At 33.1% G+C, this 25977-nt stretch overlaps 1 protein-coding gene across 1 annotated transcript in view; it reads right to left on the reverse strand.

Annotated features, from left to right (window-relative positions):
• Positions 1-25977, reverse strand: part of LOC115219627 (integrin beta-PS) — a 106264-nt gene that overhangs the window by 7180 nt on the left and 73107 nt on the right. Inside the window, exons 11-22 of the mRNA XM_029789787.2 lie at positions 25809-25886; positions 25151-25336; positions 19493-19569; positions 17903-17960; positions 13523-13669; positions 11266-11405; positions 9645-9802; positions 8219-8331; positions 6813-6905; positions 6360-6483; positions 3279-3392; positions 1697-1863 (exon numbers count right to left, since the gene is read on the reverse strand). Of these exons, the coding sequence (XP_029645647.1) occupies positions 1697-1863; positions 3279-3392; positions 6360-6483; positions 6813-6905; positions 8219-8331; positions 9645-9802; positions 11266-11405; positions 13523-13669; positions 17903-17960; positions 19493-19569; positions 25151-25336; positions 25809-25886 (1455 nt within the window). The remainder of the gene's footprint in view (positions 1-1696; positions 1864-3278; positions 3393-6359; positions 6484-6812; positions 6906-8218; positions 8332-9644; positions 9803-11265; positions 11406-13522; positions 13670-17902; positions 17961-19492; positions 19570-25150; positions 25337-25808; positions 25887-25977) is intronic.

The following is a 25977-nucleotide window of genomic DNA, read 5'->3' on the forward strand; positions in this document are numbered from 1 at the left end:
CCGACAGGTCAAAAGTGTCTTCTTGTCTCAAGCTCTGATTTTCTGCCTATTTTTGTTGGAACCTTTGATACAGAGTATTGAAATTTTAATCCCTTTCATACTTATAAAAAGTCAGACAAACTTAAAAATTTGTCATTACCGTTTTAGCTAGGAGACCAAACTGATAGTTTGGTAACCTGCTAAAATAAACATTAAAAATCGAAAGGAGAAAATAAACAGCTCTGCAAGTTTAATTGTATATATGTCTATGTAAAATACAAAAAAAAAGTATTTGAGTTTAACTGTTGTCTGTGAAAATAGAGTCATATATATGGGTATACTGTAAAATTATATGTATATATGTAAGTGCATATGTGTTTATATGATTGTGTGTGCTTGTACATATGTATAGGTAGGTTTATATTTGCATGTGTGTATCTAAGACATTGTATCTATTCACCATTAGATGGTGGTGAAAGGAACATATATATATATATATATTTTTTATATATATACAACCCTTGACAGAGTAACTGTCACATATACAACTTGAACAGACATGCATATCAGTACATAAACATACATTTACATGTACATACACATATACACTACACATGTAAATACTCATATACATACATAAACACATATATATCATGAACTAACTGTTACTTTCTCAGATGCAGCACAAAATTTTGTTAGTGAACAGGTTCTGGTTTCAAAGCGATGAAAATAATTTGACACAAATTAAATTTAAATGTTGAAGTGAAACGGTTTTTGTGTGTTCTTAAATGGCTTACAAACATCTTCCACACTGCAACTGTTTTTGTTTCAGCACATGATCTCAGATCAAGTCACTTGCTATGCTGGTACAGCTCCGTAATTCCAAAAGGTTTTAGCAAATTTATACAGAAAAAGTAAGCATTATAGTGTCCAGTATAAATGAAAGTCAACTTCATTACATTTAAGCCCTTATTTTTTCTGTAAAAGCCTATTCTCACATTAAATGAGTCAACTTCCAGTATGTTTACATTTTGTACAACTTTTTTCAACAAAAAAATTTCTAAAAGAATTCTGGAAATGATCTACTCATGTAATTTACACACCCACTAAAGTTTATTTTTATGAAAAAAATTGCAAAAATTACATGGGTTTTTACAGTATATATATGTATGTATATATATATATATATATAGTGGAGGTGCAATGGCCCAGTGGTTAGGGCAGTGGACTCGTGGTTGTAGGATCACAGTTTTAATTCCAAGACCAGGCGTTGTGAGTGTTTATTGAGCGAAAACTCCTAAAGCTCCATGAGGCTCTGGCAGGGGGTGGTGGCGAATCCTGCTGTACTCTTTCGCCACAACTTTCTCCCACTCTTTCTACTGATGGCCTGCTCGCTTAGCCAGCGGGGTGGCGTCATTTGAAGGCTAAAACAATGCAAAGCGCATTGTGACCAACGATGTGTAGCAACATCTGATAGCCTGGTCGGTCATGGTGATTACGGTGATATACACACACACACACACACAAACACGATGGGTTTCTTTCAGTTTCCAGGTACGGAATCCACTCACAAGGCTATAGTAGGAGACACTTGCCCAATATATCATGGAGTGAGACTAAACCAGAGTCCATGTGGTTGGGAAGCAAACTTCTTACCACACAACCATGCCTACATCTAAATGTATTGAAAACACAGAAAATGAAAAATTAAACTTACTGCATTCCATTGTGCTTTATTTCTTTCATTTTCAAATTTTGCTAATTCTCTGTGATCCTGAATAGTTGTTATTAACTTCCAGATAAGTAATAGGGCTAATCCTACAGCAACAATGCCAACTATAACTCCAACAACGATGGCTATTACATTTACTGACGTTGGACAGGCTGTAAAATAAAGAAAAAGAAAGTGCATGGAGAAACAATATAAAACAATAAAAAAAAAATTAATCTCTTATTATAAAAGGCAGATTTTATCTGCCTCCCTTTGGGAGTTATACAAATCTACAATATAGGATTTCTTCAATTACAATTTACCTAGCAGTTTTAAGAGTACAATGCATCGCGTCATGCCAGGTCCAGTTTTTAAAATTTAAACTCCAATTAAGCAAAATTTACAGAAAGCTCACATTCTGGTGTGTGTGTCAAATGCTTTTCTTAGTCTGGTTTACACCACACGCAAACGCACACACACAGTGGGCAACGAATAAAATGAAAGTAAATGTAATATTTGTTTCTGTCTATCACGCTGATAGATACATGAGTAAAATGTATGGGAAGCTAACAGATAACAGTGAGTGAAAATGTTCTTGGAAGAGAGTAAATTAGCGACAGTGATTTGAGGAAGACTAAACTGAAACTATGAAGCAGTGTTTATGTATAAACAGACGACACTTATATAAACCCTTTCATTACCAAACCGCCCGAATTTACCTATTCATATTTAAATGAGAATATCAGAGTAAATCTCTTTAGTACATTCGTGAAAACACGTATTATACTTCGTAAACACTTCAAATACAGTTTTGTACAAAAATCGAAGTGTAATTTTAATTCCGTGAATTATGGGAGATTTTTTTCCGAAATTTGTTCCTATTGTGTTTTCAAAATTTGTAATTCTGACAAAAAATGGATACGAATTTCATTATATCAAGCAGCGAGTCAGAATTCGAAGGATTTTCTACTGAAGACCTTCATAAATCTAACTCTATGACTGAAAAAAAAAAGCATCTTTATATATATAAGAGTGAAGTTGTGTGTCTGTCCCCTTCGATTTACATTCGTAATTACTCCCACATTTTGCGGTGCAGTTTAACCAAAAGCGGGTATCTTATAGTCGTGATTCATATCGAGCCCTTCTGGGTATTAGTGCGCGTCTACGATGAGTCTACGATTTAAAAAAAATTTACCATCATATTTTTCCATTTTAATGCATTTTTTTCGCTTTTATATAAGGGAAGTAACTCTCTAAAAATATCTACGATGTGTCAACGATTTAAAAAAAATTTACCTTAATTTTTTTTCAATTTTTAATGCATTTTTTTTGCTATCTTTTGGCTATAACTCTCTAAAAATGCTTATATAGTTATTTCCCTTACAACCCGAGCAACGCCGGGCGATACTGCTAGTGAACTTATATAGTATTTGCATTTAAATATGATTCATCATTAAAATTCAAAATAGAAAGTTACAAGCAATCTGTGTTTGTGGGTGTTTGAAAGATAGCTGTGAATGACAGGTGACACGACAAAAGCATTTATGCATTTACAAAGAGAATTAGAGTTGCAAGTTTATTAATTTACATTTTTTCTCTTTCACTTCAATTAATAATTCACTCTTATTGTTGTATTCATAAGTGTAGAAAACAATGCAGTCATCTTCATCAACAAGTCGGCAGTGCTTTAAGTTTTCATCATCTGAAAAGATATTATTAAGAAATCATGTTAGCATTATAAATAGTAAATATAAAATATTAGAAATCAAACATTCATTAATCACTTTTATTAATTAAAATTTTAGACTGAAACTTTGATATGCATCCACATTTAATCCCTTTTATTTCCATATTTCTGTTGAAATTCACAGCACTTGTTTCATTTTTGTAGACTTTGGTTGACTCAGGGTAATAATAGAAGACACTTGCCCAAGATAGTGCACAGTTATATACATATATACATCATCATCCTTTAATGGATGTTAAAGGATGCTAATGATGATTATATATATATGTATTGGGTCATCCCATAAATAATGTGGTGTTTTCAATTGCATGAACTAAAGGTTGGAGGGGGGTGGGATAAATTACCTGCATCAACTTGCTATAAAAGCAGGTAGTAATTTTACTTTATTCTTAGTGCAAGTTTTGAAGAGTGCAGTTTGATTCTAACAGTTATTTTTTCAAAGCTATAATGGAAGTGACAAGGAAGCATATTCGGCATATTTTGCTTTATGGGTTCAATAAAGACAACAATGCAACGGAAAGTGCAAGGAATATTAATGCAGTATATGGGGGTCGGACAATAAGCATAAGCCAGTGTCAATGGTAGTTCCAGAAATTCTGAGCCGTAAACTACAGCCTAAAAGATGAGCCTTGTCCTGGAAAATCTGTAGAGCTCAATGAGGATGTCTGGCAAACCCTGGTGGAACAAAATCCCATTGTAACTGTTGGAGAACTAGTAGAGAAGCTTGAATTTGGTCATTCAACCATTCATCGACACCTGCATCCCGTTGGAAAAGTCAGCATATTGGGTCAATGGATTCCTCATAAACCTTCCGAGTAATCACGCACAAAGGGTGAATGTGTGTTCTTCTTTGCAGTCATGTTTCATAAATGAACTTTTTTGGACTGAATAGTAACTAGTGACAAGAAATGAGTTCTCTATAAAAATGTCAAGTGCTGAAGACAGTGGGTAGGGAAAGGAGAAACACCAGCACCCCAAGCTAAAGAAGGTCTTCACCCATGTAAGGTGTTGTTATCTGTTTGGTGGTATGTGAAAGGTTTAGTCCACTTTGAACTTTTAAACCCTAACCAAACGATAACAAAGATCTACTGCGAGCAGCTTAAGTCAGTGCTAGAAGAAAAACGACCATTTTTGATTTGAAGATGAAACGTGTTCTTCCATCAACCACATACAGTGAGGGTGATATTCCAAAGGTTGGAGCAGCTTGAATGAGAAACAATGCCCCATCCACCATATTCACCAGATATTGCCCATCTGATTATCATTTATTCCGAAGTCTTCAAAATCATTTGGACAGAAAATATATGAATTCTGTAGACGAGGTCAGAACAATATTGGAGGAGTATTTTTCATCTTGGACAAGTGAAATTTGGAAGAGGGGCCTTGCAAGTCTACCAGATAAGATGGAAGAACATTGTAAAAAATGAAGGAGAGTATATTTTAGATTAAAAAATAACTGTGTTCATCTTAATTTTGAAAAATAAAAGAAGTATAAAAAACACATTATTTATAGGATGACCCAATATATATATGTATGAATACAGAGGAGGTACTGAAAAGTTCCTGGCTTTGGGTAAAAGAAAATATAGGAGGATCAGTTAATTATGATTTTATTCACACACTTATTGCAGTGGTCCTTTTTTTTCTAAGCCCTGTAAAGCAACTTGGAAGGTTGGGCCTCCAGCCAGGAACTTTTCAGCACCCACTCACATATATGTGTAGGTGTGTGTATCTATCTATCTATCTGTGTGTGTGTGTGTGTGTGTGTGGTATATACACACACACACACATCTTCTTCACCATCTTATCTTTCCCCTGCTCTCTTTGTCTCACTCTCCAACTGAAGTAGCCATGTATATTCTCTGGTGCAAGATACCTATTTCTGTCCCTTTATTGATACTCTAACCACTCATCACTGGCACAAAGCCATTCCTTCAATACTACTTCCCCCTCAGTTGAGGTGTCTTGCCTTGCAAGTTCCTTAATGACCTCACTACTGCTGGTGTCACATAAAAAAGCACCCAGTACACTCTGTAAAGTGGTTACCATTAGGAAGGGTATCTAGCCATAGAAACTCTACTGTCTGCAAAAGCAGACTGTAGAGCTTGATGCACTCTTCTGACTTGCCAGCTCCTGTCAAATAATCCAACTCATGCTAGCATGGATGAGGATGCTAAATGATGAAGATAAAAGCTTTTGGTATGTATTGTGTTTGTGGTGGGTCAATTTGATTGATTATAATCCTCATCAACCAATTCGTGGCTTTGTGTCAATGAGAGAAATCATTATTAGCCAAAGTAATCCTGGCACTCTGTTTCGATGAAAAGGGTTCTAGTTGGTCTGATCAAGAGAACAGCTTGCTTGTCAAATTAACATGCATGTAGTTGAGCACTCCACACAGAGTGTGACAAAGCTGGCCCTTTGAAATACAGGTACTACTCATTTTTGCCAGCTGAGTGGACTGGAGCAACGTGAAATAAAGTGTCTTGCTCAAGGACACAACCTGTTACTGGGAATTGAACTCCTGATCTTGCGATCATGAGCTGAATACCCTAACCACTAAGCCATGCACCTTCATGGCCAGAGTAATATAAAACAAGTAAAGCAAATGATTATGAAGATAAGGTGCTGGATGGTTAAGCACAGAGGAGTAACACCTGAACATAACACTTAACAATATACTTAACTCAGCTTGCTTTAGACTGTTTGACTGAACAAAAAACATGCCCCACCCCTATGTTAAGGTTGATTGATTTTAAAAGGTTAGTGACAGAAAGGAAATCCAAACTGTGAAACAACTGTCGCAAGAAATGTGATGTGTGCATAAAAGAAAAGATTTCATATGTAGTGCCATATATGAAAGAAATAAAATTGTAGCATTGAAATGATCATCATACAAAATGAACAAATCAAGTAGCTTACCTCGAAGTTCTTTTACATTTTCAATATTCTTGCATTTATCACATTCTTCAATGGTCAACTGGCCTGTTTGAAAAATTGAACACTGTACACAAGCCTTAGTTTCATTGCATTTTCCAGGACATGTCTAAAGAAAGACAAAATATGTTTAAATTCAACTAGCTTGAAAGAATGGCAATCTTTTTATTTCTTTATTTTTTTTTCAAATATACATACATGCACATATACATATACTTACACAAATATACATACATACACACAAACACATACATATATACACAAAAAATACATAAACATAATCAATTTAGCTGAAAAAAATATTAAAGAAATAAAAATTTTGTATAGAAATTGCCGAACAAACACTTTCGTTATCATGACATCTTAATCAAAATATTGCCAAAGGAACTGATATACAAAATATAATAGCCAACAAGTAACTTAGATATGAATACTTACTGGACATTCTTCACATGTAGGACCTCTGTATAATGTAGTTTCAAAGCATTTACATGTGCCACAATCACATTGCCCTTGTCCATTACATATAAGCTAAAAGAAATCAACAAATAAATTTAATGTTATAAACCAATACAAATACTTATTGAATAAAAACATTTTTTATTAGAGCTAAAGTTATATTTGAATAATCACTTTTTAAGTTTTGCCATATTGATTAGGTAATTCAAGGATAGATATTACTTAGCATTTATACAAAAAATGTTCAGATCCAAAATCATGTCTTAAAATTTCATTTAAAGCATTTCAAAGTTATCATACAGTTAAAGATTTGACTACTAACAGCATTCTAGTTTTAGTTACTTTAAATTCTGCTATTTCCTTGCCTTTCCAGGCTAGAATTAGGGCTTTTAGATAATGACATTTTTCTCATCATTAAGGGTGTAATTTTAATTAAAATTTCTTTCTCACTTCATAATATATGTTTATGCCAACAAACTTCGTAGGGAGTTCTTTTATAAATTTTCTTTCAATTTTACAGTGTATGCCTTAGCAAAACTCACAGGCGAAACAACTCAATACACTTAATACATGCGTAAACAACATCAGTGGGATGGTTGTGATGTGGCTACTATATCATTTTTTAAAAATCACATGACTCCTGTAATTATCTGAGCCAATGCCACACAGCATAGAATTCAATCTTTATTTCAAATTATCAAAGAAACAAAAAACATGTGGTTCCAAACAAAATTTGGACCAGTGTAAGTAGGACACATTTCTGCTGGCATGAACATGCATTGTGAATCAATGTTATACACTTTGTGACAAAATACAGTGAATTAATGGTGAAAGCTATATTTATTAAATGTAGAAAATGACTTGGAATTCTTACAAAATGTGGAAATGTGCTGGTAGATTCACCTAAAACATACCAGCATGGAAAAATAAATGTTTAAATGAAGATATCCGTGTTCATTGTAGTAAAAGCTAGTAAAAGCTTTAAATATTAAAAGGAACACCTCTTTTATATCATTTATATTAGAAATCTACTAAATTAGATTCAAAATTTAATATAATCTTTATCATGGGCTGAGAAGGAGAATTATTCATAGGTATTATAGCCCCAGTCAGCTTGGCTGAAATATATGGCACAGACATAACCAACTGACTACATAAGAGCAAGTTATTAAAATATTTGCATTTTGAAATATTACACTTTTTCCCCCCTATAATTTCTTTTAGCACAAACTATTAGTGATTTTTAGTAAATCTTAATGTTTTCTACTGCTTACCTTATTCTAACTGTCACAGTATTTAAGCTTATCAAAATAGAAGCTTGAAATAAACAATATTTATAAAGCAATATTTGATTAGATAAACAATATTTATAAAAAGAAACTTACTCCAGTTGATAAAGCTATACAGGAATCATTAGAAGTAGCACATCCACAATCTGAGTTTTTAAATCCATCATTACACTTACATAGACCACATTCACAATGGCCACGTTCTTCTCCTAAAATAGACAGGAAAAACAGAGGTTTCATTAGTGTGATATATTTGATTTATCATAAATTGAACATAAGAAATAGGTTTGTAAAGTCATCTACTGAATATGTAACCTTTCTTTTAATGACTTTTTCTTTTAATGATCATCTTTAGAGTCTCCATTACAGGTAAGATGAATTGAGGAAAACCTAACTCAAATGCCTACAACAAAATAGACTCTTCTCAAACATTTGAGAACCAAGTGAAAGATCAAGTCTATAACCTAAGGTGAGGGACAATTCCTATGGTAGGCTTCTATATTTTCCCTGCCTACCATATTTTACACACAAGGCTCCATACAACTTTATAGTAGAAGATATATACTGAAAGTGCTATGCAGTAGCATTGAATTTGAACTTATGTAGTTGTTAAGTGAACTTCTAAACCATGCATACTCCCACTTTATTTATTCGTTTAACAATAGGCTAAAGATAAAATTTAAAACATTCTTAACATTTAGAATTTCTACACAGGTATTAGTAGCAGTTTATAGGGAAATAAAATATTAAAAGATTAATATAAGAACAATAATAGTCAAACATTTTTGTTATTTCTAAGGGTTAGGAAAGAAGAAAAGTTGTGATATTCAAGTCTTTCAAAGTAACTAGGGATGAAAATGTAATAGTTTCATTAGAAAATTTACAATAAATTGTAGATTCAGTATTGACACAAGACCACATATTTGTAAAGAGAGATATAATCAACTGAATCGACTTAAGTACATGCATAGCTCTTATGCTAGTAATATCAGAACGATGAAAAGTAAAGTTGATACTGGTAGGATTACAATGAACAATAAAGAAGCAAAACAGAATACTGCAAATTATTCAGTCAGGTGCACAAGCATTTCTGACATTCAAGCATTTATTGTTTAAATTATATTGTTTCTAGCATAGGCAAAAAGCTTGAAATTTGGGGAGAGGGCCAGTTGTTACCATCATCCCCTGTACTTGACTGATACTTTATTTTATCGATCCTGGAGGATAAAAGATAAATTAGCTTCAGCATGGTTTGAACTCAGAATATAAAGAGCTGGAACAAATACTGCAAATGATTTTGTCCAATACTCTAATGATTCTGACAATTTTATACTTAAGTGAAGCACAGCTGAATTTTAGTACCAGAATAGAATTAGAAAAGACAAAATGTTTTGAAAGAACCTTAGTAGAGTACAAAAATAAACAGGAAAAAAATACAGAAAAAATAATAGTTATTGAATATGCTACTATTACAAAATAATTATTACAATTAACAACATGAGATAAAAATAAGATAACTCACCTCCACATAGTTTTCCATTATAATAATCACAAGAATAATCATCACATTCACAATAATCCCCACTGTAAGTCTCATTTGAACTTGTAGTGCGAGGAAAACAATCACATATGCCACAAACACAATCACCACGTCCAGAACAAGCAGTAGTGCTGTTTGGTCTGCAATAAAACATAATTGTTTACATTGTTAAGATAATAAGGTACTGATACAATTATAATGGAAATGAAGCTAATGTGTAGAATACAATAAATTAAAATATAATCAAATAAGAAAAAAAATAACTATAGCTAAATTTCAAAACAAATCAATGTAATGCTCTCTTTTGGTTGGTAAACAACTATGAATTGAAGTGTGTAACTTGCTCTGACATTTTCCTCAGAAAACTATTATATGATAAAAAAAAAGTAAGGTATAGTACATATATTTATTTTAAGTCTCATGAAAAACTTCTGCAACATACTGCCTAGGATTCTTTGCATAACCACATACTTTCACAGATATTTACTTTCCTCTTAATAAGGGTATGTGAAAATAATCAAGTAGCTTTTATAATCTTTTTCTTAAAAAATCAGAAAACTGACAATACATATCACTCAGCATATGTTTAAGCAAAAAAAGAGATATATTTAGAAAATGTGATGGAACAAATGGAGCTAAAATGTGCAATAAATATAATTTGTATTACTTAATCATATTATTAACTTTCATTAACAGCATATGGAAATATTTCTTAATTACAAAATGGTGTGGGAAAAACTTAGGAAATATAGAAAACTACGACAGCTTTAGAGGAAAATAAGGGCAAGAATGAGTAATTTTGTTAAATGTTTATTAATTATTTTGTGGTAGTGTAATATCTTTCTAGAATTACTAAAGAAGTCTTGTATAAAATAGATTCTAGATGTGAAGATTTGAGGAAGGATAAGGACTTTCAAAGAAAGCACAGCAACATACAACAAAAATTACAAAGTATACAAGTGATCTGGAACCAATTTATGTATCCATCAGCTTAAAGTGTTGCAATTATTTTTATATTTTATTTTACTACTACCACCATCATTGTTTTTAATGTCCATTTTTCTAATGCTTGCATGATCAGATGAAATTTGTTGAGCAGACTTTCTATGGCTAGATGTCTTCTTTGCTTCTAAGCACAGCAAAATATTTACCATAATCCTTGAAACATGCACAGCAAGATGGTTGGATATACCTGAAACCATGAAGTTTCTTAACCACACAGCCATGCCTGTATGTTTGTATTCACATAAAAGTAAATTTAGTAATACACAACTTATTTTCCTTTATTATTTTCCTATTCATATGATTTCTCACATTTTTTCTTTTTAAATTTTATCTCACATTTTGCTGGATAAAAATGTTATTCTTATGACTAAAGTTGAAAAGTTTGATAGCCAGTAAATTTTGCAAACTAATCACTATAAGGAAGCAAGAGTGCAGGCAAAATATTCAAATATCTAAAGTTTAGCATGAATTAAGAATCTTATATGAATGTTGGTAGCATGGAAAAATAAAACAAAGGGTTTACAACACATACTCTATGAAAGAAAATTTGATGTAATTATGTTTATAAACATGAATAAATAATTAGAAAAATATTCACCTAATGCATTTTGCTAATGCTTCTTCATCACTAGCATCAGAGCCATCACATTCACAATATTTACCATAATGACCTTCATTGCATGTACATGCACCACACTCATAAGTTCCACTATTGTTGCACAGTGCATAGTTTTTTTTCTGAATGAAAATAAGAAAGTATAATGCTTCATTGCTCAGCTAGCAGTAAAAAGGAACAACAACAGTAACAGCAAATAATTCATTATTTACTAATCAATTATAAAAATCATGCTGAATTAGTAGAAGAATAAAAATGTTGAATTAGTAGTACAATCTTGACAGCTTAGTTACTGCAAGAAGAAAAATTTTTCTAGGGTTGGTCTTTTGAGCTTCCCAACTGTAAACACATCAGAGAAGAAGCTAGAGGTAGGTTAATACAATGAACATAATAAATTGAGAGAGAGAGAGAGAGAGAGAGAGAGAGAGAGAGAGAGGAGAGAGAGAGAGAGAGAGAGATGACAGTAAAATTTGAAATAGTTTGGTTTAATTTTTGAGCTTGTTAACTGGTTGTAAACAGATAAAAGGTGAGATTGATGCAATGGAATATATGAGCTGTGGCTGGATGGGGATATTGACTGGAGTAAGAGGCAGTTATGACAACAAACAGATATGGAGAAATAAGGAAACATCTAAGGAATGAAGGTTAAGAGAGAAAAGAAAGAAAAATTGGTTTATTAGGACTTGTCTGCCAGGTTGTAAACTTGTTTAAAGAGGTGAGTATAAAAAGATAAAATTTTACCCCAAAATCAAACATTGTTATAATGGCAACTACTGGTGTAAAGAGAAAATGTTCATCATATATTTGCTACTTTTACATTTTAAGTTGTAGAGTTTGCAGAAGTTAATGATAAAAGAGCAGTTGAGAGGATATTTTCTGTATCAGAGAAAGTTGGGAGAGATACAAGATAGCTTTAGTAGAAATGTCAAAGACAAAATGGGGATTAGAGGGAGGCAGACAATGTCTAGGGATGAAGGGAAAATAATTAGACTTGATCACTACTAACAAGAGGAGTAATGGAAACATTATAACTCTGCTATTGATAACACTGAAGGCTACCAAAATAACTCCTAATCTATCATTGAAACCAAGATATCCCAGGTAACATAAATTAGTTGCACACAATTTTGAAGTGAAAAAGTAGTATTGTTGGGCATAATGAGTATATAACTAGTGTTTTTTTATTATTATTTCTGTGGAAATAAAGAAGGTGGCATCAAAGGAAAGAAGACTATCCATGTGAGAATGACAATAGTACTTGTGTGTACAAAAGATGGGACTAAACTTAAGCCTATGATGATATTTGAGAAGAAAAGATTGAAGAGAGAATAACTGTCCTTGGAGCTTCTGGAATATCGGTTCACTATCATCTCAAGATGATAGATGGATGAAGATAGTTTTATACTCAATTAAAATAAGTGTGGAGTAAGAGACCAGGGGTCCTCCTAAAGATGAAATCATTTACAAAATAGGACGCATTGCAAGCACACAAGATTGAAAAAGTGAACGTGAAGGTCAAGTTGCTGAATATTGTTAGCCAAAATACCAGCCTGTCAACCTTACATCTTTGTCACATTTGGATGTAGTGCTCAACTGAAGGACAGAGTATAGGAGATGTGGATAACTTAGATATCTTCAGAGCAGAAGTAACAAATAAAAGGTGGCAATCACAAACTATCAAACTTGTCTCTTGTAACAGTGTAGTTAAGCAATACTTTGAATGATATTCCAACTGAGATGGTGCTTTTGAGTTTTTTTTATAAAGAATAATTAAATAACATGGAACTGAAGATGAAACAAAGGAAATAACAGCATGGGATGCAACTGAGAAGTAGACCATACGAAAATAGAATTTTGGCACCAGTAATGACGAAAATCTGAATTTGATGGCTTTTAATTGGATTTTATGTTGTAAATAATAATTTTTTGCTTTAGATAATTTCATTAATTGTGCTTAACCTTAAACATGCTCTGATGATTCTTTTATGACTTCTTTGATATTTTCAGTCATGTATTATTTATGTAGGGATATTCTGTAATGATGTTAGTAATTTACTTGTTAATGTGTTCAACATAGCAACTCATTTTAAATAATAGCAGAAGGTAATGTAATTTCAAAAGCTCTCTGGCACTTATAATCATACTTTTCATGTAAATTTCCATTATAAAAGTAATTTTTCTTAACTTATCCATGCAAAATATGAAGTGTAACTTAAACACAAGTAAATATGGTGCTTACTTCATACTTCGGCTTTTCACACTCACATTCACAAATCATATCTAGGTCAATTGTCAGTTTCTCTTTCAAGCCAACTGGATAAATACTGATAGAGCGCTGTGTTTCTGAGGAACAAGAATGTACTTCAATGCTGACATCAAATGTTACCTGAAGACAATTGAAACAAATAATTTTCAGTTTAAAATCATTTTGAGTTTTCAATCTGAAAGGAGAAAATAACATCCAATTTCATACTCTGGAAATGAAAGTAGTGAAAATAATCATTCTATACCTTGCAATGAAAGAAAAATAATAACAAAACAATGTAACAACATTACATATTAAATACTAATGAGAAAAGAAGCAAACTCCTGGTGAACTTTTGGCTCTCAACTTTTCTATTTTTCTTATTCAAACAGAAGGTATACAGCTAATAAAAATGATGATGATCATCACCATTACTGTTGTTTAACGTCTGATTTCCATGCTGACATGGGTTGGATGGCTTGACTGAGGACTGGTGAGCCAGTAGGCTGCACCAGGCTCAATCTGATCTGGCAAAGTTTCTATAGCTGAATGCCCTTCCTAACGCCAACCACTCCGAGAATATAGTGGGTGCTTTTATGTGCCACTGATAGAGGGCCAGTGAGGCGGTTTTAGCAAATGACCACACTCAAAAGGTGTTTTTTATGTATAACTTGCTTGGGAGCCAGTCTGGCAGCACTGTCAACAACCACGCTTGAATGTTGTTTTTACGTGCCACTGGCACGTACTGGTAAGGCAATGCTGGTAACAATCACGCTCGAATGGTGCTTTTTACATGCCACTGTCATGGAAGCCAATCCGTAGCCCTGGCAACAATTATACTCAGATGTGCTTTTAATGTTCCACTGGCATGAGTGCCAATCAGGTGGTACTGTCATCAGCCATGTCAGTGATTTTGATTTGATTTCACTTGCCTCAATAGGTTTTCGCAAGCAAAGTTTATTGCTCAATGGCTGAGGGGTATTCATAAGTGGGCTGGTTACACCCACTGGCATAGGTCATGAGCTATGGTCTCACTTGGCTTGTCAGGTCTTCTCAAGCACAGCATATCTCCAAAGGTCTTGGTCACTAATCACTGCCTTGGTAAGGCCCAATGTTTGAAGGTCATGCTTCACCACCTCATCCCAGGTCTTCCTGGGTCTACATCTTCTACAGGTTCCCTCAACTGCTAGGGTGTGACACTTTATCACACAGATGTCCTCATTCATTCACAACACACGACCATACCAGTGCAGTCGTTCTCTTGCACACCACATCTGATGCTTCTTAAATCCAACTTTTCTCTCAGGCTGCTAACACTCTGTTGTGTATGGACACTGACATTACACATCCAGTGGAGCATATTGGCTTCATTCCTTGCAAGCTTGTGCATGTCTTCAGCAGTCATGGCCCATGTTTCACTGCCATGTAGGATGGCTGTTCGTACACATGCATCATACAATCTACCTTTTACTCTGAGCGAGAGGCCCTTTGTCACTGGCAGAAGTAGCTCTCTGAACTTTGCCCAGGCTATTCTTATTCTAGCAGCTAAACTTTCAGAGCACTCCTGCTACCGACTTGGTCACCTAGGTCATGGAAGTTATCAACTACTTGTAGTTTTTCTCCCTGGAATGTGACAGAAGCTGTTCTCTGCACATTTTCAGTGTTTATTGCTCCTGAGCATCTGCCACATACAAAAACTATCTTCCCAGTTAGCCTCCCTTTGATATTGCTGCACCTCTTATGTGTCCATAGCTTACACTGGCTACATCTTATAGAGTTTCTACCTACACCTTTTCTACAGATTGAGCAGGGCCATCGACCTGAAGGGACTTGTGGCTTGTCTGCCTTCCTACTTATTAAGACTTTGGTTTTAGCTAAGTTGACTCTAAGGCCATCTGATTCTAATTCTTTCTTCTACACCTGAAACTTTTTATCTAGTTCTGATAGTGACTCAGCAATTAGAGGAAGGTCATCAGCATAGAGGGCATCCTGTCTTGAATTCCTCTGTTATTGCCTGGAGGACTATGATGAATAAGGGGGGGGGGCTGAGGACTGCTCGTTGGTGGACCCCTAACCCTACCTGGAATTCTTCACTGTACTTGTTGCCAACCCTCATCTTACTGACAGCATCCCTGTACACGGCTCTCACTAACCATTCATCTGTCCCTAGTTTCCTCATTGACCACCAGATAAGGGATTGAGGGACCCTATCAAAGGCTTTCTCCATGTTGACAAAAGCCAGTACAGAGGTTTATCTTTAGCTAGGTATTTCTCCTGCAGCTGTCTTACCTGAAATATAGCATCAGTGGTGCTTTTCCCTGGCACGAACCCAAACTGCATCTCATCTAGACTGACTCTCTTCCTAATTAGTAGGGCTATGACCCTCTCTATGACCTTCATTACCTGATCCAACAACTTGATACCTCAGGAATTATTTGTATCTGAAGCATCACATTTACCTTTGTAGCAGTTGACTATGGTGCTGCAACACCAGTCATTGGGTATGACTCCATGTATCACCTGGTTAACTGTACGGGTGACTAGGCTATAGCCGACACAACCAGATATCTTAAGCATCTCTATGGTGATTCATGATGAGCCGGGGGGCTTTCCTTGTCTTCATACCCTTAATTGCTTTATCTACCAAGGTACTGTCAATTCGGATAGCTGGTCCTTCTGTTGTGTCAACATTTGGTAGACTCTCTTTCTCCCATTCATTTTCTTTATTCAGCAACCTTTCATAGTGGCGTCTCCAAACCTCTCTGCATGCTCATTTAGCGCAAGTGAACCATCATCCATGCGGACACATTTCTCTCCTATGACATCACGATTCTCTCTCACACACTGTCTCGCAACACGAAATACCTCAAGTCTTTAGTCCTCACGGCAAAGAACATTGGCAAACTTTTTCTTATCTGCTTCCCCTCTGACAAAATAAACCTGTCTCCTAGCTTCCTTTCTGGCAGTCTGATACAATTCCCTGCTACCACTGTTCTTCCAGTCCTTCCAAGCCTGTTTCTTTTCTTTTCCCTAATGGCCCTGTCAACATTGTTCCACCACCACGTTACTTTGGGTCGAGAAGGGACTTTGCACCATCTACAGATCTGGTCAGTGGCTGAAACAAACATTGTTGTTATTCAGCACAAAGTGATCCTAGGTTGAACAAATCTTTGATTGAAGGTATTTCCTTCATGGCCATCTAGCCTTCTCAGACATTGTGTATCTAAGATTTTTTGTATTCAGTATGTTTCTCCATTTTCAAAACATTAGGATTTAATTTGAGGGGGATGTGGCAGTAATTACTAGCAATTATATAGAAGCTCCCTTAACCTTTTAGCATCAAATTACTCTGTCAAATCTATTGCTTATTTATTCTCTTGGTTTTCAATTAATCATGCATTATCTTGGAGCTTGAGATTTCGATGATGTAATTGTTTATTTCCAAAATGACATTGTAGGGTAAATAAGAGAGGTCAGATCTGGTTGCTTTGAAGAAGGTAGAATATTTGGGCCAGATATAGCCAGTTTAAATACAAAAGGGTTAATAGCTCAAAATATAAAATATTTTCAGTAATGCCCGCATTATATTCTAGCATCAGAAGATTATCACAAATCCCTTTATATTTTTAAAATGCTTTAGAAGCAGTTTAGTCACAGACCAAAAGATTAATATCCTATATGTAAACAATTCATTTAAAGTACAAAAGTACCAACGTTCTGGCAAAAATAAATATACAAACTAGTCAGTTTATGAAATTGTCCAATTCCTTAATATTTAGCAATTTTCAAATTAATATAAATTTAATTATATAGAATGAATGTCTTAACTGAGTATTTCCATACAGTACATTATCCTAGAGAATATATTAATTATTTTTATTAATATTTTTACCTATTGTTTTTTTTTCAATTTCAAAATGTATTACTTACATGTCCAATAAACATTTTGGTACTATTTACTTAAAATATAGTAGTATAGCACAGGTATATTATTTTTTTAATTGAAAGAATATTTTTCAACCAATTAATACATTACTAATTGCTAAAAGACAAAAAGTGAAGTCAAGCTTAGATGATTTTGGAACAGAAGTCATAAACTAATGCTGTAAATTATGTGTTCCTGTTCTCTGTACTTCTTCCTGCTGCAAACTTCTTCAATATCATTTCATTCATTTGTTAAAAATCATTGCAAGTATTTTTCAAATCACCATCAACTGACTTATTTTGTTTAAGATGAATTTATTTAAAAAACAATCAACTAGATCTTTCAGTTTAATTCATACATTTTCTTAACCATATAAGTACTAAATAGACAGACACAAATTATCAAATAAATTATGCATACAAAAATAAAAAATAAAAATAAACACAAACCTCTTCTCCAATTTTCAGTTTTTTACATATATTAGTCTCTGCGTAATCTGATGAATTTCTAAAAAAAAAAAAAATGTTGACATAAACATTTAAGAAAATAAGTAAAATGTGTGCATGTGTTTGCATATATCTATAACATCAATTTAAAATACATTTTTAATTACGTGGTATAGATTTTTACAGTAATATTGTGCTATTTTACAAGATCTATTATTTCATTTCATGACTTCCTCAGTTTTCTAACTTATTGCTATTGACCACTTTTAACTGAAAGCCACCACAAATCAATGCTCAGGAGCAAACACTTAAGGTAAATTTTCATGTTTTTAGCCATTTATTGAACTAAATAATATCAATCAGACTTTCTATCTTACCTTTCAGGTTGGTAATCAAAATATTGACAAGTTTTACAGATACATCCTTTCCATCATAGAACTTCTTAGGTTTAATATATACCTTTTAATTGCCTAGTACAAGAATCATATCTATAATTAATACCAGTTAGTCAACCACAAGGTCAAACTCTCATAATAATTATGTCCCTGTCTTGTGCCTTTAAGATGGTCCTTATTGTCTTCTGTTATTTGATTAAACCTATCAATGGTGAACACTGCCATCTGTTTGGCCAATAAGTTACACTTTTTTTATTTATCTTCCTGTTTTCAACATAAACTTTCATATAAACACACATCATTTCAATGTTTTCTGCTACATTCCCATTATTTCTTCATAGTTCTTTATCCTCAAAGAAGTAACAAGTTGGAATGAAGGAATATATGACTGATAATCAAAAAAATATTCATATTTGAGAATGATAAGATAAAGAGCGATTAGATCATTGCAATAGCATAGTAAAACTAAAGTTGGGTAGGAGCTATTAGACATGGATGAAAGTATTAAGAGTGCAGGGGAGAAATACTGATATTTGATTGAGTATGACGAAGAGATGAAAATACAAGATATATTAAGGAATGGTAGAGAGGAGTGAGAGATTTAAAGATAGTTCAAGTAAGAGTGATTAGTAGTGAAGCTATCAGAGTTATAGCAAAGCCAAAGTGATAGAAAATAGTTTCATGCTATAATGCAACATGGAAAGGCCATTTGATGTACATAGGCGAAAATTGCAAACCAGTTTTCATGCTCATTGAAAAACTGCTCCATGACTTAACAGAAAGAAATCTAAGTTTGCACAAATTTTGAGCCAAATGGTAGTGGGATTGTATTAGCAAATAACATGCAGCAGGTCAATGGCCTTGAAAAATAATAGCAGAGTATTTAAAAGCATCAATTTAAATATTTGGGTATTTGTATAAAGCAGTATTTAGGATGAAACTAGTAAAAGACAACAAAAGAGTATCTTATTTTCTTGAATTATTCCTATGAAAGCACAATTTGTTGTTATTTGAACATACATAATAAATGCTAGCAGAGTGTGTTTATAAACAGCCATATAGAAATGCATTCAAATATTCCTAAACTAAATATATATATTATTAAATTTTTAAGTGCTTACCAAGTTAGAGAAGCAACATGCAGTAAGTAGTCAGCTTAAAAAAAAAAGGACACTGAAAATTTGGAAAATGAATTTACCCAACACATGATGAAAAAAACTTGACTGTCACATTTTCAGCCCCAATTGTATTAAGTTCCACTTTTGATGTGATTTTCTAAAGAGAAAAAAATCTTTATGAATTGGAATTTTATATTTCTAACTAAAGTTATAATTGACAGTAATCATCATTATTTGAATGTCTTTGTCTATAGTGATGTAGGTTGGACTGGTATGTAATACAGCATTTCTTCAGATTTTCTTTTCTTACGTTAGCTTGTCAGTGGGTATCATCTAACCATTTCCTCCCACTTCTTTGAACTATTGCTATTATACATATCTTCCAAATTTCTCATCTGCCATCATACATGTATCATTTATTTGCATCACATTTAAATATTGACAACTGTCCCTCTTGTCTATATTAGTAAATTGGTTAATAGCTTTATCTGCTGTGCCGTAAGAAATTCTACAGCAGAAGCCAATTCACCATCATACATATATTTAACCATCTAATTGCAAACCACTTTCAATGTCCAAGATGAAGATTATTAACTAAATTCTTCACTAAGCCTATAGACAATGGTGGTTCTTTTAGTAACCATATACCACTCAGTGTCATTTGACTTTTTTATTGCTTTGTAAAGTAAATTTGGAAACATTTCTCTAAGAACTTTATCTACTACATTATTTCATCACTGCTCAATGACTTTCTCTATGAAAATATTCAATTAACTTCAAAATGGAGAAGGTTTGATAGAAAGTGTAAAACATTTTAATATAAAATAGACACCTTCATTAAAAGAAATGAAGAAAAAAATCAATACCAGAATTATTTAGAGGATCTTCAATATGTTCCAAAACACATATAATAACATTACAGAAATAATGGAAACAACTCTATTGTTTTGGACAGAATGTATAATACAAAACGGATGGTCTATAGACACATTTGCTGAACAATGAAAAGCATTAAGAATTTTTGATTAAATCAGACATCAAATAAGCTACAACCTAGATTTTCAGGGAGTAAGGGATGGCTTCAAAAACTGTAAAAGTGAAGCCTTCTACACCATACCAAATTGCAGAGCAAAATTTTATCAGATTATATGAAAACCAGTGAAGAATGTCTGACACAAATAGATAAAATTATCAAGAAAGACTCCTATTTAAAAAAAAAATATTTAATACATTTGAAAATGTATTAAATATTTGGTAAGAAATACTGAAGAAGCCTTTTATATGAAGAACAGAAAAAAACAGTGGATTCTAAGCCTCTAAAGATCAAATCTCATTATTTTGCTATAATGCATCAGGTAACTGCATCATAAAACAGTTATTAATTGACAGGGCTCTTAATCTATGCACAATCAAAGGACTGAATAAAAATGCCATCCTTGTTCATTGGCATTATCATTACTTTGTTCCTGAAGCTGAAATAATATTGATTTTAATTACTGATTGATAACACTACCACTTCATGTAAAACAGAATACTCTAACATTCTGTTCTTAAAACACCACATCCAACCATTAGATCAAGGAATAATTTTTAATTTTAAGATAAGTTATGAGAGAACATTTATATAAAAAAATCCTAGATGATATGGATGGAAAGCACATCACTGTTCCAGAAGTATGGGGAAAAAAATAAATATTCTGCATTATGTAATGTGAAGAGAATTGAAACAGCAATTTATGAAATAAAGAAAACTGCCTCAAATGTATGTTGGAAGGTCATTTTGCCTGTATTACTTCTGAATGATAATGATGCTGAAATTTTCTGTTCAATAATAAGTGAAGGAATGGATGATTTAGTCATTGAAGAAATTGAAGAACTGTTTGTAGAATAGTAACTGAAGGGAAAATATTTATTTGACAAGGTCACTATTAATTTCAAACTACAAAAGTGAGTATGATATTGTTGGACTAGACTTACTGATTACTTCCAAAGCTGTAAAAAATTAGTTACAAATATGAAATGCATAAACTCATTTCATTAAGAATACTCCTAACATAAAACGAAGTATGAGAATTCAAGAGAAAGAATGCACTGTATAGTGACGTGAAAATCTTCACACTGAATTAAATAAAGCTATGCAACCTAAAATAATACATTTCATGATAAAGCTAGCTATACTGAACATGAAAAAGGAAGCAAAAAATAGTATTGATGGTACTAATGATTTCCAACCAATGACTTAAAAGAATTACTTCAGTAACCTTGAAATGAAAATAACAATCAGTTAGATAAATACAGTATACAAAGGCTACAAAAAAAAAAAAAACAATGATGGAGGCATAGCCATCAAGGGTTTAGTTGATTATATTAACCGTGGTACTTAATGCAGTCTGGTGCATATTCTATCAATATCTCTTTCTTGAACTGCTGTGTTATGAGATAAAAAGTGACACAGTGTAAACATCACTGGTTCTTTTACCAGTGAAAACAAACACAGGCACACATAAATCATACTATATATAATGGCTATATATAATGATCAAAAGTTCCACACATTCAAAGGCTACAACCAGCCATTTTTGTGACAGGTCTTACTTTTTTCTTCTTAAGCAATGCCTGTGCATGAGTGCATGATGATTTTTTTTATAGTGGGGAAAGGATTTGCAAAAATCCAATCCCACCCTCTGAACATGGACAACATAAATTCAAAAAGAAGAACTAGTCTACGTCATTGAATATTGTCAGTGTAGGTTTTCTCTCAATTTCCCTCTCCTGGAGAGATGTTGTGACAACAACAAATGTACCTCCTGCTACTAGTGGGCTAACCACACACCTAGACACAAAACCAGGTAGTGCCATGTTCACACACATACATACACATGTACACATTGTTGGATGGCCACTGATTGCTCATCAGCCCTTCTACCCTTTGACTATACACACATACATATAGATCCATATATATATATATATATATATATATATATAAATAGATACATATGTATTTATACATACTATATATATATACACACACACATATATATATACACACACATATATACATACACACATATGTATATACATATATATATATTGGAAGGTTTGGAGATGATGTACAGGTATTTTATACAAATAAATATCTGTAAATATAAAACCATCCGAATTTCTGAGTACCTCATTTCTTCTCATATATATATATATATATATATATATATATATTATATATATATATACACACACATATATACATACACACACACACATATACATACACACACACATATATATTTAATAATATCAGGGTAATAAAGATTTTAGAAATTTTTACTACCAGTGGTCTAGCGTATAAAAAATTATTTAATAGACTATATATTATTCATATAAAATACAGTGTACATTTAAACCTCTTAATGTGTTTAAATGTACACTGTATTTCATATTATATACATATAAATAGATGTATGTATTTTTCCCTTGTTTACAATTAATATGGAAAAGTAGATAAACAGTTACCAAGACAGCAAAAAAATCACACAAGTAATAAGGACGTAACACCTTGTTTGTAAAGGTAGAAACTCCGGGTTGATGTGAACTATTTTGTATAATATATATAAAAAAATATGTGGAGTTAAACGCAGGTGTTATTCAAACTCTTTTACTTCCAACACATATTTCGAAGACAACATTGGTATTATTCTAAAAGAATAAAATGGTGTAAAACAATGTAATCTTCTCATCATATATATATATATATATATATATATATATATATATACACACATTCAACATCCAGACTAGTTCTGGGGTATTTGCCTCTTATGAATGTGGAGTAGTCGAACCCAGTAATTTGTTTATTATGATAATAAATATCTTTACAAAGAAGGACAATACAGGATGCTACAAACATATAGATGAATTAAGTGAGTTTATAATTAAAGTAGGATGAATCCTATATACAATTTATATACAATTTAAAATTTATACAAATAGTCGGAAATCAAGTGACTACACCTTGCTTTTACCATGGGTGGAATTAAGTAGGGACAGTCACTCCCAACTTCCTCATGATGTCCCTCCATACTTTCTCATATATGCTTCATGACAGGTGTCTCTTCTCCAGCCCCATCCTGCTTGTCAGGTGGTACCTTAAGTAGTATAGCAGACCAGTGCTAGAGATGAAGGATCCTGTCTCAATTCCTTGCATTCCTGTTCTCCATGCCCACTCCTTCACTACTGCAACCGTACACAGAAAACATGCCCCACCTTCCTTAGATAGTCCAGTTGGCGGTACAGGACATTTATTCAACCTAACTTAATTTCCATGGTAAAAATAAAACAAACTTACATCTTAAGTATGAGGAGGGGCTTCACACAATTTGACAACATCCCCTTCTGTTTTTACCTGCGGTTTAGCCGATGGTGTAGCTGCTGGGCTAAGAACAAGTCTTTTGTTGGCTATCTCTTGGCTAACATCTTGTATGTCCTGCAGGTATCTCTAAATTGTTTGAATATTTCTTCTTCTATCCTTGCAAACCGTATATTTGGAGGCATACCTTGTATTAGTTGAAAAATATAGGTTTTTTTATTTGCAGTTAATACTCTTTGTAGAACACTATTTTTCTCATTGTACTTCACAATCCTTTCTCCTAGTGCATTTTTAGGGGTGGGATTGATGGCAGGTTTTGACTTGGGGGTGGATTGGGTAGTTTTTTTTCTGTATGTTTGCATTTTGCGTAGATGTCTTCTTTGACTTCCTTCTGTTGTATGTCTTCTACGTTTTGTATTTTCTTTTCCTCTGCTTTTGCTGTGTTGTTTTCCATTACTTTCTTATTACTTTCTTTTTGAGGAGGGACCTTAGCCTTCTTCTGTTGTTGTTTTTCTAACTTTTCTGCACTCTGAGCAGGATGTGCCCTTTTTCTCCACATTTGAAGCATCTGGATCTACGTCCCTCAACAGATACTCTAGCGCTTAGTCCCTCCCCTATAAAAATATGGTTGGGCCTTGATTCGAGTATTTCGATTGAGGCTTGAACAACCATCTCAAGTGTTTGGCCTTTCCAGTTTAGAGCCTCTCACTTTTTCATTTTCAGTATTGATATTTCTTCTTCTGTGTCGTAAATTATGGCTGCTGCCATCCAGGTTACATCATAACCAGCTGGTATCTCCTCTATTGTTATTTTTGCAGTTCTCTGGCCTAGGTAGATCGGAAGCAACATTATCTCCTTATTTTTTAGAGTTTGGGTCGATATTTCTTTTGCTATTTCAGCGTTTCGAATTGCGCCTCAATAATCCTCGACCGATGTAGGTAATTTTTCCCCATATGGGGGCAAGGCACTTCTCTACTACCTTGTTCTTCATTGACATTTGCAATATTGATATTTCTTCTTCTGCATCGTAAATTACAGCCACTGCCATTCAGGTTACATCATAACCAGCTGGTATCTCCTCTCTTGTTATATATATATATATGCAAAAATTTATAAACACACACATATGTATACACACACACACACACACACATATATATATATATATATACATATATATTCATACACACACACATACACACATATATATACATACATATATATTCATATACACATATAGGGATATACGCACACGTGCCCACACACTTACATTACCATATATTTATGAGATATGATGGTGATATAAAGTATATTCAAAATGATATTATGTGACAAAATAAAGAGATAAATTCATATATTACATGGCTATTACCTGATAATTTTTTCGAATAAGGCTGACAATGTTGCTAGAGTCATCATCTAGTCTTCCAGCAGTAGAACCTTCAATAAACTTACTCAAGCTCTGATATATCTCCAATTGGTCAGATGTTACAGCAAATATTACATTAACTTTCATTTCTTGGATCTTATTTGCAAGTTGGCCAATTGAAGGATAGTCCTATGAAAAGATAAGATCAATTAAATAGAAACGTGTTTATCTTATTTTGAGTGTCAAAGAAAAAGACCCCACACAACAAACCAAAACCTCAGTGTAGTTTTGATTCTTGGTTGTAATTATATCAACTTCTTTATGTTGCTAATACTCTTGAAAAAACCCTGAACATCACAGCTTCCATTTTTCTCTACCCTTAATATTCATATAATGTAAAGAAATGTTAAGTTTGACTCATTAATTGATTCCAATTAGATAAAATAGTTACCAGTTATATATAGAAGTTAAGTCAAATGAATATGTATCCATCTACATTACTAAAGAGGTGTGTATGATCAACAAATAAAATCATAATGGGAGTGAAGGAATTTAATAATCTTATTGATTAATCTTTATGGCAACTTGACAAATACCATTAATTAAACAAAATGGCAAAATATGGCTGCACAGTAGACAAATTAAAAGTACTTTCACAAACCTGTTTATCTGTTAGAGTATACTCGCCAGCTTTATTTAAGTGACAATGGCCATCATTTGGAATTACTATCCCACCAAGCTATATGAAAAACAAATTTAATACAAAATATTAATTACCTAGTATTCTTTTTTATAGGCATGGAATAAAACACATTTTTTTAAATAATAAA

Source organism: Octopus sinensis, linkage group LG1, assembly GCF_006345805.1.
Source record: "Octopus sinensis linkage group LG1, ASM634580v1, whole genome shotgun sequence".
In the NCBI taxonomy this organism is placed as follows: domain Eukaryota; kingdom Metazoa; phylum Mollusca; class Cephalopoda; order Octopoda; family Octopodidae; genus Octopus; species Octopus sinensis.